The 14692-nt window shown below is 52.5% G+C and overlaps 1 protein-coding gene across 2 annotated transcripts; it reads right to left on the bottom strand.

Moving 5' to 3' along the window:
* Positions 1–3384: 3384 nt before the first annotated feature.
* KCNA10 (potassium voltage-gated channel subfamily A member 10) lies at positions 3385–14073 on the bottom strand. Of its 2 annotated transcripts, none has more exons than XM_062625713.1 (2): positions 9592–9856; positions 3385–5468 (listed from the first exon to the last, which is right to left on the bottom strand). In XM_062625713.1, the coding sequence occupies exon 2, from the start codon at positions 5392–5394 to the stop codon at positions 3844–3846; it is 1551 nt and encodes a 516-aa protein (XP_062481697.1). In that variant the 5' UTR covers positions 5395–5468; positions 9592–9856; the 3' UTR covers positions 3385–3843. The 2 variants fall into 2 exon arrangements, with proteins under 2 accessions (XP_062481697.1, XP_062481696.1); XM_062625712.1 differs by lacking the exon at positions 9592–9856 and adding an exon at positions 13754–14073 and having other exon boundaries at positions 3386–5468.
* Between the last annotated feature and the right edge of the window lie 619 nt (positions 14074–14692).

The following is a 14692-nucleotide window of genomic DNA, read 5'->3' as shown; positions in this document are numbered from 1 at the left end:
CAGTTTCCATAGTTTAGAACAATCCGGTCACACTTAGTTGTTTCTCCAGAAAGAATCTCTATTAAATGCCCCTTTCCCAGTAATGAACCACTCTGTGTTATGAGATGGCCTGGAAACAACAGCTAATCCCCACTTATGGTCTTTGCTGCTATGCAAAACAACAGCCAAAACCTGATTTATTTATCTGATGTTCATTTTCCCCCACGATGCTCAGGGTGGTTCCTTCTCTAATTTGGTTTCATTGCTTTGATGCAGGAGATTGACAAGGAAATTACCTCCATCCATGGAAAACCCTATTAAAAACTGAGTTTGGTTCTTTCCTCCTCTGCAGCTGCAATGAACACGCTCAGCAGGTGACAAGGAGAGAGATCCAAGAGTCCAATAGTCCTTGCTGCTGCTTCATTTCTCCTGTGCTGAGGGCTAAGGGGCTGTTTGCATTCGTTATTCCCATCACTGATGGGGATGGGAGATTGCTTACCTGATGTGGATGGGATGCAGAGGGAGCGATCCAGAGGTCACATAGCACTGCTGGAGGGTGGGAATCCCTCATGGCCAAGCACAAGAGGGACCCAAGCCTGGATTTTTACCTCAGCTCCATCATAGGAATTTTCTCATTGTTATGAGCAAGAAAAATGAGCCTGGTGCAGAGGGAACTGTGGGTCTGAGGGTCAGCAACACATGGAGCAGCCCCTGCCAGGATGGACAAGACACAGCAGGAGCACCGGCGGGCTGTAGCTGTCCTATCGATGAGTGGAATGGGAGAGGGAAGCCGTGTCCTTATTCCAGGCAGGACCAACAGCCCAAATGCTGTTGGGAGGCAGTTCCTACACCCTCCTGGCATGCCTATTCTGCACTGGTGCCAAGAGGCCCTGGCAAATGCCATCCTGCAATGGGCTTCCTGCATGAGAGCATCCCCCATGGCCAAAGCATCCCTGCCCACATCTGCGTTTACACATGCAATAAAGAAACAAACCAGCTAAAAGCTTCCAAGCAGGAATTAGAGAGGGGCAAACACGTATTGGGGCTGGCTACATGCCGGGAAAAGTCTATCCTGGAGTGCCATCTCGTGGCTGCGGTGCCAACACTGTGCTCCTGTACATTGAGGAAGCGCAGGAATAGCAGCCTGGTGGCAAAAGGATGCTCCAGGGCTTGCTTGGAGATAGCGGCTCTAAGGAGGAGGGAGACGCTTCTAAGTGACAAATACTTCACATGTGACCAGAGTCCAACGTGCTCCAGGGATAAAAAGCAGCCAGGGCATCATCCTGATAAAGCAAAGAGGGTTTCTTTTGTCTTCTTTTCTTCTTTTTCTATGGCAGCACAGAATTTCAAGTGGGAATTCAGGCTGTGCGTGTGCTGGATGACATGACAGATTGGCTCATTAGGGCTTGACTCAAGAATAGCACAGTTACTAAGAGATTTCTATGGATTTCATTGAGCTTTGGGCCTCTATTTAGGAAGGTGCTAAGCTGCAAATTGTGTGGGATAATGGATTTTCTGGCAGGTTTTCGTCAAGCACCAGCTGAGTGTTGGCACTGGGTATTCATAGCCTGGTTTTCCTCCTCTTCACTTTAGGATGAACTAGAAACAAGCTATTGTGGCTGGAGAATTTTAATGCCTGACCCTGAGAGGATCCCCCTCAGACCTGGCCTCCTGCAGCGGACAGTGTGAGCCAGACTGCTGGGGAAGCAGCTGCACTGGAGTTCTGGAGCTCTTGAATGTCCCAAGTCTCAACCCAGCTCCATGATTTCCAGCATGGAGCAGCACAAAGCCAAGGACAAAAAGCTGAGTCCAAATAAACAGGATTTTCTGCATGCCAGACTTCGAAGCATCTATTCTTTTATTTGAGAATAAAGTTTACAAGTTAATGAGAATCAGGTTGTCCGTCCATCCATCCATCCATCCATCCATCCATCCATCCATCCATCCATCCATCCATCCATCCATTCCAGTCCCTGTTTGCTAGGGGAGCAGAAGCAGTAAAGATGAGCTCATTGCTGACCAGGATGAGCTCTAAAAAATATCAAAGAAGGAGGAAAAGGAGAAAACCTGCTGTGAAATAGAAACAATGACATGGCAGAGCTGCTAGAGGGGATTGAGGGATGAATGGAGAGGAGCTGAATGTCTCAGGGTGCTGCTCTCCCAGATGTGCGTCCTCCAGCTGTCCCCACAGATGGTAACTTGAAAACGATGGCACTGAGATGAAACAGCTCTCACAGCTCCTGCTCCTGGCTGGGATGACTCTGTGGGGTTTGTAAGGTGAGGAAGAGGATGGTGGAAGGATGGGGAAAAGCTCAGGTCAAAAGGGGGATTTGTCTCCTGAAGTTGTGCTGGTCATGACCCAGATCCATCTCTCTGGGGTGCAAAAGACCTCGCCGCAGAAAGCCAGCCCACAAAAAAACCCAACCGAACCCCCAAATAACAACCCTCCCAGCCCAGGATTGCAGGATTTCTGCATGGGGAAAAATCCCAGCGAGCCCAAAGTCATGTTTTCCAACAGAGCAGGAATAAACCCCAAATATAAACCCCATCTTTCACCACTCCATTCTGAATGAAACCGCAAAGCAGAGATGCTGGCACATTGTGTAACGATCATATTGAATCTTTAGGAGATGAGACATCAAGTATAACAGATGTGGGATAGAAAAGCGGATGTGTAGACACTGCTTGAGAAACTGTGATTTTAATGTAGGCAGAAACATCAGCAAAAGCCAAGCGAAACAGCGAAGCTGGAACAAAATGTTTTCGGAAGGAAACCTGCTGGCATTAGAGGGAACGGCAAAATGATGTGGTGCTGGTTTCTCCCTTCCGAAGTGCTGATGGAAATGTGCAGGGTGCAGAGAACCACAAGTGCCTTTTCACGGTGGGAAGCTGAGCCGTTGGGATACCTCAGCCCTCATTGCTCTGTGCCCCACTGGCAGCAATGTAAGTGACAATCAAAGCCACGAGGGCTTTGTGCACCAGCTAACCCCTGAGTTTGTTGCAGGACCTGGCAGTGTTCAAGATCAGGTTGGACGAGGCCTTGGGTGATATGTTTTAGTGTGAGGTGTCCCTGCCCATGGCAGGGGGCTTGGAACTGGATGAGCTTAAGGTCCTTTCCAACCCAAACCAGTCTATGATTCTATGAGAAATCCCCTTCCCTCTCTCAAAACTCAGTTTTCCCTCAGAAATCCTATTGAGCCGTGGTGTCCCGGACCTTCCTTGGTGGCTGTGCCACCATGACTGGTCACCATCCCTCTCCTCCTAATCCCCTCACCTGGTTGCTTGTCTCCATCCATCACTGCTGTGCCAACAGGATGATGTAGGCAGGAAGACAAAGAAACAAATACAACTTGTAATTTATTCTATTCACCAGCTAGTTTTTCAGCCAGATCATTCCCAAGTGTGGGAATTGGTCAGACCCCCCCCCAGATTCTAAGTGATGGGAGGGGAGAAACTATATTAAAGGGATTAAAATAGCAGGGAGCTGGACCCACCTTCATCCAGCTGGGTGCCACCAAGCATTTAATGTCGTTTTGCCCTTATTCCTCCTCTGATAAATGGGGGAATTCTCTGTAGATGGGGAGCTGCACTCTGAAGCTATGGACAGAGAAGGTAAGAGCGGATGAGCATCAAATTAACAAAAACCAGACTGATGGGCAGGGCAGAGAGATAAGAAAGATGGTGTTTATTTGAACAGCCACAGGAAATCAGAGATTGAAAAATGCCTAGAGAAAAAAAAATAGAAGAAAATAAGCAGCAGCACGTTTGGTTTTAAAAAAGAAAGAAATCACAGCATGCAGATGGGTTATTCCTTACCCAGCCAATCCCACCACACAGAGCCCAGTCCCATCATGGCCTCAAGCATCATTTTTTGGCCTTGTCTCGAGGGTAACCCCCATTGGTCTTATTGAGGGACTCCATGCTGCCGTTGCCCGTCACCACGCTGGTGAGGATTCGCTCCACCTCCCCGGGCAGGATTTGCTTCTCTTCGTTCTCCGTCTCCCTGTGGTAGAAATAGTTGAAGTTCGAGACGATGACAGGGACGGGCAGTGCAATGGTCAATACCCCTGCAATGGCGCACAGAGTCCCCACGATCTTCCCACCCAAGGTGGTGGGACACATGTCTCCATAGCCAACAGTTGTCATTGTGACCACGGCCCACCAGAAGCCATCAGGGATGCTGGAGAAGTGGGACTGTGGTTCATCCACTTCTGCGAAGTAAACGGCGCTGGAGAAGAGGATGACGCCGATGAAGAGGAAGAAGATGAGCAAGCCCAGCTCCCGCATGCTGGCCTTGAGGGTCTGCCCCAGGATCTGCAGCCCCTTGGAGTGCCGGGACAGCTTGAAGATACGGAAGACCCTGACCAGCCGGATGATCCGCAGGATGGCCAAGGACATGTTCTGCTGCCCGTTGAGCTCGCTCTGCTGGATCAGCTCAGTGGTGAGCGTCACGAAGTAGGGAATGATGGACACGATGTCGATGATGTTCATGATGTTCCTAAAGAACTCGGTCTTGCTGGGGCACACGATGAACCGGACAAAGAGCTCGAAGGAGAACCAGATGATGCAGGCAGTCTCTATGACGAAGAAAGGGTCTGTGAAGGTACTGTGGGCCAGCAAGGTGTCCGTCAGATTCTTGGAAAGCTCCTGGGTGGACTTAAACTCCCTTTCCTCCCTGAACTCCGGCAAGGTCTCCATGCAGAAGATGATGATGGAGATGACAATGACCAGGACGGAGACCAAAGCAACACCCCTGGCTGCACTGGAGCTCTCAGGGTATTCAAAGAGCAGCCAAAATTGCCTATGAAAGTCATTGGTTGGTAAGAGGGTCTCAGGGTCTTTGATGAACCCTTCATCCTCCCTGAACTGGTCCATGGCTTCATCACCCAGCTCGTAGAAGGTGATTTCATCAGCAAAGACATCAATGGGGACGTTGGCAGGGCGCCGTATTTTCCCACCAGACTGGTAGTAGTACAGGATCCCATCAAAACTGGGCCTGTTCCGATCAAAGAAATACTCATTCCTCATGGAGTCGAAGTAACGCATCCTCTTTTCCGGGTCCCCGAGCAAGGTCTCAGGGAACTGGTTGAGGGTCTTGAGCCGCGTCTCAAACCTCAGCCCCGCGATGTTAATGATGACTCGTTGGTCCCCCTCATCCATACCCACCCTCTCCCCCACCAGATGCTCACTGAACTCGGCGGAGAACCTGGAGAAGATGGTCTCATTGTTGGCGTTTTCGCTGTTGATGAGGATGCGCAGGTTGGAGAGGAGGTTGGCGCAGCTGGAGTGGCCTTTCCGCGCCTGGCTGGCGGGGCTGAGGTCGTTTGAATAACAGGGATCCTCCACAATCTGATCAGCGTTGTCAAAACTGACTAGTGCCACCTCCATCTCCTTCCAACTGGACACGTCCATCATACACTAATCAGATTAGCAGCATAAATCCCCGGATCGGATGCCGGCAGCTTGCGTCTTTCCCACGCTATGAGGATCTGCAAGTGAACGGACAGGGAGACAGAGCTGAATTGGGCAGATGCATCACTTGGCTCAGCTAAAAGGAACAAACCAACCCTGAGATCAGAAAACCTTGTTTCTTAATGGAAATGTGTGTTTCATTGACTGCCAAAAGCGAGTTGTTCACCTCTGGATCCTTCAAGCCCCTTTTGGCATGGCTTCATTATCATCATGAAGCCTCCCAATACCATGTACACCACCCAAGGGTAAAAAGTCAGGCAGTAGCAGAGGCTGGGGGTGAACCCAGGTGTCCCACCCAGCCTTTCCCCAGCAATCCCAGCCCTGCAAAGCAAGGGGTCATTTCAGACGGGTCCAGTTGTGGATCCAGAGCTTGGAGCAGGATTTGGAGGTGTTAAACACGGGAGTTCTGGTTAGCAGCAGCCTTGCTGCAGCTGGGAGAGGCACTGAGTCAAACCCCAGGAGGTCCTTGATGTGTTGCAGCTGGGTCAACCGGCGTTCAGAAAGCAATTCCCAAACTAGGAGCCACAGTGGGATATGGGGAGGCAGGCAGGTCAGGAGGTGAAGGACATGTCCACCAGCCTTGCAGAACCCCTTTGATCTGTGTGAAGAGGGGTAAGAACACCATGTCTTGATCCAGACTTCGACTTTGCAGAGGATGGGGTGATGTCCTCCAGAGCCCTGTGCCTCCTGCATGGTAGACCTGATATTCCCAGCCACAGGAAGGAGATGAGGACTAAATGCTCAGGTCCCTTGGAGAGCATCTTTCGGGCCGCAGGGTGGATTTTTAACCAGACCAGCTCCATCAGCAACAGACACCATGTCCCCAAATACTCCTGGGCACACGGCTCCCCGTCATGCTGCTGCTGTTGTACTGAACTTGAAGGCAAAGTCAAAGAAGAGCCCAGGGACCAGGCCAAGTTACAGAGCTGGGAAATTACCTTTCCTGCCTCAGGGAGAAGCATGAAGAGAAATTAGGTGTTAATGGGGAACGGTTCTGGGGAGAATTGACCAAAAATGCACTTTCCAAGTGAATCCGAGCCCCTGATTTATTTCCTTTCCAGCTCTTTTTCCCCAGAAATATCTTTTCCAGGCAGGAGAACCCCCAGAAGGACCCCCAGAGCTGCTCTGTGTGACCGCTCACCACCAAGGGCACCCTGGCTTTCTTCCCCTGCCAAGTTCAGGGACTGGGAATGAAAAAACCCAAATGCCCAAGAATAGCAACGCAATTTAGGCCACGTCTGCAAGGAGCAGCAGTGGTGCTGGGGCCGGTCCTGCGGTGAGGATGCTCCTTCCCCTTTCCCCAGAAGCAGACTCATGTTTCCTTGCTGGTGCACTGCAGGTGGGGTTGGGTAGGACAAGCTAGAAACCCGAATCTGCTGCAGAAGTAGGTGGTGACATCCTGGCTTGCTACAAATCCTCCCTCTTGTGCACTCAGCATTACAACCCCAAAAGCAAAACTTCATACAGCAGTCAGGACCCACATCCCAGACAAGGGCTCAACGTTACTCTTTCCTTAGCAGAGTCATGAAATTCTGGATTTGGGGACAAATCCCACAATTTATCATAAGCTACTTAAAGGTCACATTTCTTTGCTTAGAATAAAACCACGGAGCATGGTTGTTCTTAGGCATCCGTCCCTATAGAGCTGCTTCTGGCTGGTTTTGTGACAATTTTCCTACTTGGACACATGTAGAGAGGAGCATTTGGGACAACAGAGCAGAAATGAAGCCTGGAGGAAGCCGAGGCAGAGTGGGTTTGCCCCCCAAAGGAACCTTCTGCAAAGCTGAGGAGCCCAAATGACTCTGAGACCAAGTCCTCCAGCCCCAGTGATGCCCCCTCAGGGATGCCCACAGTGCAGCAGCTCTCCATGAAGCTGGGTTCAGCTCAGGCTTGACTTTTCTCTGTTGAGAAGTTGTTGCGGGCAGGATGAGATCATCAGAACAGTGCTGGGTGCAGAAAGTGCACCACAACCTTGGCAGGGAGACAGCAACCAAGAGCTGCAGATAAGCCATGTTTCAGCCCCAGTGTAGCATCAGGAGGCAGGCAAAGAATACTCGGGTAAAACGAGCCCAGACAAAGCTCTTTTGAGGGGAAAAACAAGCATTAAAGGAAAAAAGGAAAAGCAGCACGTACAGAATCACAGAATCATATCCTTCCCTTCTCGTGTTCGTAGTTTTAATATAAAATCCCAGAGATGATGCTTAAATCAGAAAAAAAAAATCCCATAAAGAAAAATAGGTTTGAATGAGGAGAATGGGAGTGCTTAGTGTTGAGCTGGTGGGTGAGGTGACCTGTCCCACCACACAGCTCACCACACTCTGTCCTGATGGGACAACCCGAGGGGACCACGTGCCCCGGAGCTTCTCTCCACAGCAAAGCGAAGTTAGAGCAGCTAAAGCTGACCATGATACCACATCCTAAGGCAGCGCCGTGGGATGATCTTGGTACTTTGAGCATTAAATGTGCTTAACTCTTAATACAGCCCACTGGCCCCGCGGGCAAGAGAAGTTCCCAGCGCTTGCTTGGTGGGAGGAGGCTTTTGGTCACAGAAGAACTTGTGTTTATCTTGAAATGTGGCTTAGCTCTGGAGCCTCCGTGCACATCAAAGTGAGCCCCCCCAGCACCATCCCTAGTGAGGAAACTGAGGCACAGAGCTACGAGGGGACAATTTGCATGTCCTGGACAGGGTTGAGAGTGTAAAGTTGTGCTCACCCCCCTGCTGGGATGCAGGGAGGTGCTTTTTAGCTCTGTTTCAAGCTGCCCAAGGGATGCAGGGCAATGATCTGCATTTCCTTGCCTTCAAAGCCCCAAACCATGCTGATACCTGCCTGTCCCCTTCACCAGAAGCAGGTGCCCCACCTGCCCCCAAGCCCCCAGACCACCCTTTCTGTCTCATTTTTACTTCAGACCAGTATTAACGGTGCTGCCTGAAGTCAAAAAACACCCTCCCAGTGCTTTGCAATGCGAGCTCCAGGGTCTGACAGAGGCTTGAACCAGAAAGTTGCCTCGTTTCCTCCTAAATCACCTAACATCTGCTTCCCAGAATCTGATTAACTAATACCCTTCAGCTGAAATCCCTGCCTGGGGAAAACAATGTACAAAACGCATCTGAGACAGGGAGAGAGCGAAAGAGAAAGGTCGTTTTGAGGGAGAGCTGGTGTTTTGCCCGCCGCATCCCAAGTAAATCGGGGCTCTGGTTCCCACCAACCCCTATGCAACCATCACATCCTCAGTGTCTGCAGTTCCCTTTTGCTTGCCACCCATCATCCCTTCAGCCCCACGCTCCTGGGGTGAACAATGGCCATTTCCAAGGTTATTCCAGAAAATGGGAGATGCTGAGCATCTCTTCCACCCCATCTCCTCCCCATCACCTCCGTACTGGGATGGGAACAGAGGTGATTCCTCCTGTAGCCCTCCCACAGCATCACCTATGGGGACTTACCCGCACAAGGCATGGAAGTGCCACCGCTCTCTGCATCTGGGAAGAGAGTTATTAAACACACATAGGGATGTGTAGGAAAAGCGGAGATGGAAAAAAAAAAGTCCAGGCATACCCTTGAAAGGTCCCTTTGGGATAACGCAAGCAATGTCATTTAAAAGGCTCTTCTCTATTTGATTCAGTGTATAATTGGCAGTCCAGCACGACAGGGATGAGCTTTGGCAGGCACGGAGGCAGGATCCAGAGTGGTTCGGAGCCTCGGCCCCACCATCGCCCTGGGAGCCCTAAAACAAGCGGGGGATCCATTGGGAAAGGGGACGGGTGGGGTGCAGGGGACACCCTATCCCCATGCCCTGCTTGCCCAGGGAGGGGGAACCCGGCCACCCACCGCCCGCCCCCGTCCGCTCGCCCCTGAGCGAGATGGGGAGGACGTGTCCTTCTGGCGGATGCCACCTTTAATCCCCAGTAATGCTCCGGATGGTCCAGAGGGGACACGTCTTGTCCGTGACGTGGCGAGGTCTGAGCCGGTCCCCAGGAGGGAGGTGGAGAGGGGGGACAGGGACCCGCACAGCACGGGCACCGGGGGAGAGATTTACAGCAGGATATAGAGCCCTGTTTGTTATTAATATAGAACAATGATGTTAAAAAGAGGAGGGGAGGGGAAAGCCCAAGGGTTGGAGCATCCCCCGTTGCCCACCTACCTCCTGCCTGTGGCCATGGGTACAGCGGGCTCACTTCCAGGAGGGGACGGTCCCGGTGCCTCCGCCACGTGGGACATCTCCGTCCCACCCCTGCGTGAGGGGACCGGCTGCAGCAGCAGGTCCAGGCAGCATTAGCGGGGGACAAGGGACAAGGAAGGGAGGAGAATGCCCCTTCCTCATGCCTGGCTGCCGGCCGGCCTCTGGCTCAGAGCGCAGGGCTGCCGGGCTTATATCCTCCAGGAATAAACAGGCACAGAGATGCCCTGGGTGGATGGGACCGGGCAGGTCGCTGGAATAACTGGGAATCATTTTCATTTCATTTCCCCATTTTCAGTTTCTCTCCTTCCCGAAGCTTGCTGCCCTCACAGGCAGCCTCACCTTGGCTGCTTTAATTCCACTTGGGAACTGGGTTTCACCCTCTGCCTTCACCCAGGTTACCCTCCTATCCTCTTCCTCCTCCTCCATCTCTTCCTTCCAGGCGTCCGCGTTTGGCGAAGGCAAAGGAGGAGATGGCACATTTCTACCTGCGTGCTTCAGCCTGAATTCCTCCACGGTGACGCTCCTTTGCTCTTGAGGGACCTGATCACCTCAATTTCCCTCCCTCCAGCATCCTTTGCTGTCCTCTGAGCTATTTCTCCCCCTGCGATGTTAATGAGCACATTAAACAGCCCTATCCTGGAGGACAGCCTTGGAGCTGCCAGCTTGGAGTATCTTATACTCATCTCCAGCCATCTGCGATGGAAAGGGGACACAACAGTATCCAGACCTTTGATGAGGCCCTTCAGGGCTGGTTTATCATTTCATGTACCCCCTTCTGCACCCCTGTGTACTACAGCCCTTAGATTTAGCCGTTCTAGTGAGCAGCTGGAGAGCTGCTAACAAAAGGGCATTAAACTGATATTCCTGGCACCTAAATTCAGCCTGTGCCCAGCTCACCTCCAAACCCAGGCTGGGAGGGTTTTGACCACAGGGTGATGGTGTCTGTAGGCAAAACCTGACCTCTTTTGGGTCTGTCCGCCCCAGCTCTCCCTGGCACTAACCAGGATCAGATCCTGCACCCTGGCAAAGAGCATCCATGGCTGAGGGAAACGTGGAGCGTGAAAACCATCCACAGGAGCTGATGGTCAGGGCTGAGAAGTGAGCTTAGCTGAAACATGCTGTTAATAGGAATATCCCTGAAGTCAAAGCAGGGTTTGTGGTCCAGGGGAGACAGGTACAGGGGGAGATGCCCGGAATAACATCATTGCCTCCAAGAAACAGGGCAGTTACACAACTCCCTCATCCCTGGAGGTTTTGGCTACACCCTGGACACCCTTGGGAAGGTTTTGCCTTTAACCAAGGTGACTTTAACACCCTTTTGCCTCAAGGATTTGAATACCCCCCCCCCCCCCAAGCAGGGCTGCCCTGGGCTCTCCTGCATTTCTTTCCCTCTAATCCTCTGCTCTGTGCTCCTGGCTCTGCCGGGATTTACCCAACAGACAAATTTGACCCCTGAGGGTGTCCCGCATCCAGGATGGACCGGCTTCCAGTAAGTGCTGGTATGGGATCGCTGCCTCCACACTCACTGCTGCTGGAGGGGAGACAAAGGCACCGCGCAGCCTGCCCTGCTGCAAGAAGAAGGGGGTTTTATTTGCAGCAAGTCCCTAAATTACTGCTTGGACCCGTGTTTGCACAGGGAGCTTAATTTTCCCAGTGGGGAATAGGGCAGAGAACACCCCTTTCTCCTATGATCTGACCTGGGAGGAACTGGAGCAGGGTGGGAAGAAGGAGATGACAAAAGAGGGGTGTAGACCCCATCACTGCTCCCATGGAACAAGGCAACGGCACTGGGCTGGATTTTTCCCTCATTCTCAGTCCAAATGATGCTCCCAGCGACTGCAGCGTGTGGGTTCTGCTCTGCACCAGGCACGTACTTCGCTCCACAGAGCAATTTACTGCAGTAATGAGCCCCTGCTCGTTTTCCTCTTAGCAGAACTCATTAGCTGGGGTTCAGCATTGAGATCACCTACGTGGCTCTTGAATGGAGCTGGGCAGGGACCATTCCCGGAAGGAAAACAGGGAGTTTCTTGGTTTGCTGCTAGGGAAGATCCTGCCGAAGTTTATGGCTTGGGAGAGATGGCTGCAAAATGAGTTCTGTAAACTCAAGGCAAACGTGTGCAGCTGTGAGGGAATAAGCAGGAGGGGAGATGCTGGGAGTTTATGAATGATAAAATCATGGAAAGAATGATTCAAACCTCTGAGGGGATGAGGGGGTCTGGTAAAAGCTGCCCCTGCTTTCAAGTCCTCAGTGTGGGAAATGGAAGAGGCCAGAATACACTGCAGTGGCACAGGGGCACAGAGTGAGCCCCATAGCACCAAAGAAGCCCAGAGCTCAGGAGCAGCCTGGTCTGAGCCCCCTCTACGAGACCTTTGCTATCAAAAGGAAAGGTTAAAGTGTGTCTTTAGGCAATGGGGGAGCAGGATGAGCCCCAGCATTGAAACCTGCAAATCGTACCAGCAAAGATAGGATGAGCCTGAACCAACTCCTGTGAGCTACCTCCATCTCTGTGCCTCAGTTTCCCCAGGGCTGGTGATGTTCTGTACACCCAAGCAGGAGCCCTGCAGGAAAAAGATGCACAGGAGGAAGATCCCAAACTAGATTCCTGGTGCTGGGATGGGGCAGGTCCCTTGCTGCTGACCCCCATGACAGGCAGAGGATCATGTCCAGCCGGACCCCTTTAATCCTCCCCACTTTCCATACTTCATTCTGCTTTTTCCACCCATATTTCTTTATATTGAAAGAAATCAGATTAACAGAGAGCCCGGTACATGCAGTACGCACCGTGAGACAGATGAAACCTTTCTGATACCCAGCCGTAGAGCCCCAAATTAATCAGCTATGGATTAACCGGTCAGAATGTAATTTAATAACGAGTGAGGGTGAATTCCTGCTGGGAGGGAGCCGGCGTGGTCCCACACCGGGAGCACCATCAAAGCTGCTGCAGCTCGACACAAGTAGCAGGGAAAGCCAGATGGGGTGGAACGAGCTCTGCAAAGGGAGCTGGTGAGAGCCTGGGTCCAAGCCAGGCTTTGCTGCAGCTGAGCCCTCCTCATCTTCCCGGTGCTCGGAGGTGCGGTTTTAGCCTGATTCAGGAGAAGGTTTAAACGGGGTTTTGACTATAGGGGGCTGGGGTGGCTGTGGGGATGCTGAGTGGGTGTTTTAGAGGCTGGAGGTCTGCTCTCCACTGGGATTCACAAAGTAATCGTAGCTGCAAAGTGTTTGACACGCTTTAGGATGGAGAGATGGACACAAAGCACTTCTGAAGTGCTTTGATTAGCCTGTGCCAGAAGAGATGAAGGGAAGTGCATGGAGTGACCTCTTTACCCACCGAGCATCCCGGCTCCACCCGGGCGCCGGGATGGGGATGGGGAGGCAGCCATCCTCCCTGCTCTCACCCTCCTGCTTACCGTGGCTGTAACGCGATAAAGACAATTCGATCCCGGATCGATGGGAAACTTTCCCGCTTTCCCAGGCTGTCCGAAAGCGCTGGGATAGAGGCAGAGCCTGACCCAGAGCTCAGCGCTGTAACCTCAGTCTGCTCCTAGAGACAAAGAAATGACTTTGTCCCCCCTTCAAAATCCGCACTGGCAGCAAACCCTGTGAGGAGGTTGTTGGCCAGAGCCAAAAATGGGTATAGGTATAAATGGAAAGCAATAGGAAGCCACTAATCGGGTCAGATGGATACCTGCATTGATCCCAATTTCTGCAACAGCAGCAGCTACGAAGAGCTGGTGGCAGGTTTGGGGTCCCGGTGTCACACAGGGCTGGTGGGACTGTGTGTGGAGCCACTGCAGAGATCAGGGCATTCTCCCAACCCACCACCCCACCATCCCGTCCAGAGCCGGCAGCAAAAGCTGCTTAAGACTGAAAGTGATGGGGATGATGCCAGTGGGACCCTCCTGGCAAAGCCGGGTTCCTCACAGCTCGCACCCAGCGATTGGGAGCCCTTCACCTTCCCTTTTCCTCCAAGGATAAACTAAACTTCTCCTATGGTCACCATCACCCATAAAATACCCCATGAAAAAGGAGAGCAGCACCCAACTGCCCCCGACCTCCCCACCAAACCCTCCTCTCCTCCACCCCCAGCTTCACCCTGCTACAAAGAAGAAGGGAGCAACAAACCCAGCTTTTGCATCATCCTCATCCTCCTCCAGTGCATGGGGTTCCTGGTCCCCCTGTCTCCATCCTCCTCCTCCTTCAGCTCTGCTGGCCAGGAGCTGCCCGGTGGTGCTGCCCCTTTGCCTCTCGCGGGCGCATGGCACCGGGATGCTCGTCCCTCTCCTGCGCTGGGTGGAAAGGCGATGCCAGTACCCACGTGAGCCCAGTGGGACTCCTTGTCCTCATTCTCCTTGTGCCTGAAATGGGTTTTTGCTCCCTCGCTGGGTCCTTTCCACCAGCAGCAGCCGCATCCAGGACCCCAATCCACCACTTTCATGTCTGCAAATACAAGCACCGCCTTTGCTTTCTGTGTGAGGGTGAGGAAGGAGAGGCCTGGCGTGGAGGAAGAGGAGGTGATGCTCAGAAGTGACCCTTTTTGTCCTCTCCCTGCAGAGCTGCTCACTGGGGTGCTCTGCCAAATGCAGCCAGGACAGTGCTGGTTTCACAGGGACCCTCTTCATTTGCACCCACTTGAAAGGGGATTGAAGCAGGAAAAACAGGACCCTCCAGTGCTCTCACCACCAGCACTGAAGTACCACATGGGTGGACGCACCCAGGGCTCTTCCAGCCATGGATCCCTTTGCCTGGGCACTTCCTTGGCTGCTGCCAACATCTGGGCCTGACTTTGCCCCAGTGCAAGGGGAAATCTCTTCCTGGGAGCCTGTGATTGCCGTTAAGGAAGCTCCCAAACTGCCGAAGCTTTGGGAGCAGGAGCTGCCCCCCTGTGTGCTTTTTCCATCCCATTTTTATATGGGCAGGGGTGCCTGTTCCTCCGTGAACCTCTTCACGGGGGTCACACCTTGCCCATACAACCCTGGCCAATACAGCCAGGAGCAGCCCCGGTCAGGGACAGAGCAGAGGTTGCTGGATTCAGCCATAGCCTCTCACGTAGTCCAGGAGCCA

This window comes from Pezoporus occidentalis, unplaced genomic scaffold (assembly GCF_034315485.1).
Source record: "Pezoporus occidentalis ecotype Australia unplaced genomic scaffold, CSIRO_AGI_Poc_V1 ctg280, whole genome shotgun sequence".
NCBI classification, from domain to species: Eukaryota; Metazoa; Chordata; class Aves; order Psittaciformes; family Psittacidae; genus Pezoporus; species Pezoporus occidentalis.
Note: the sequence above shows the minus strand (reverse complement) of the source record. Positions and strands in the feature narration are given on the sequence as shown.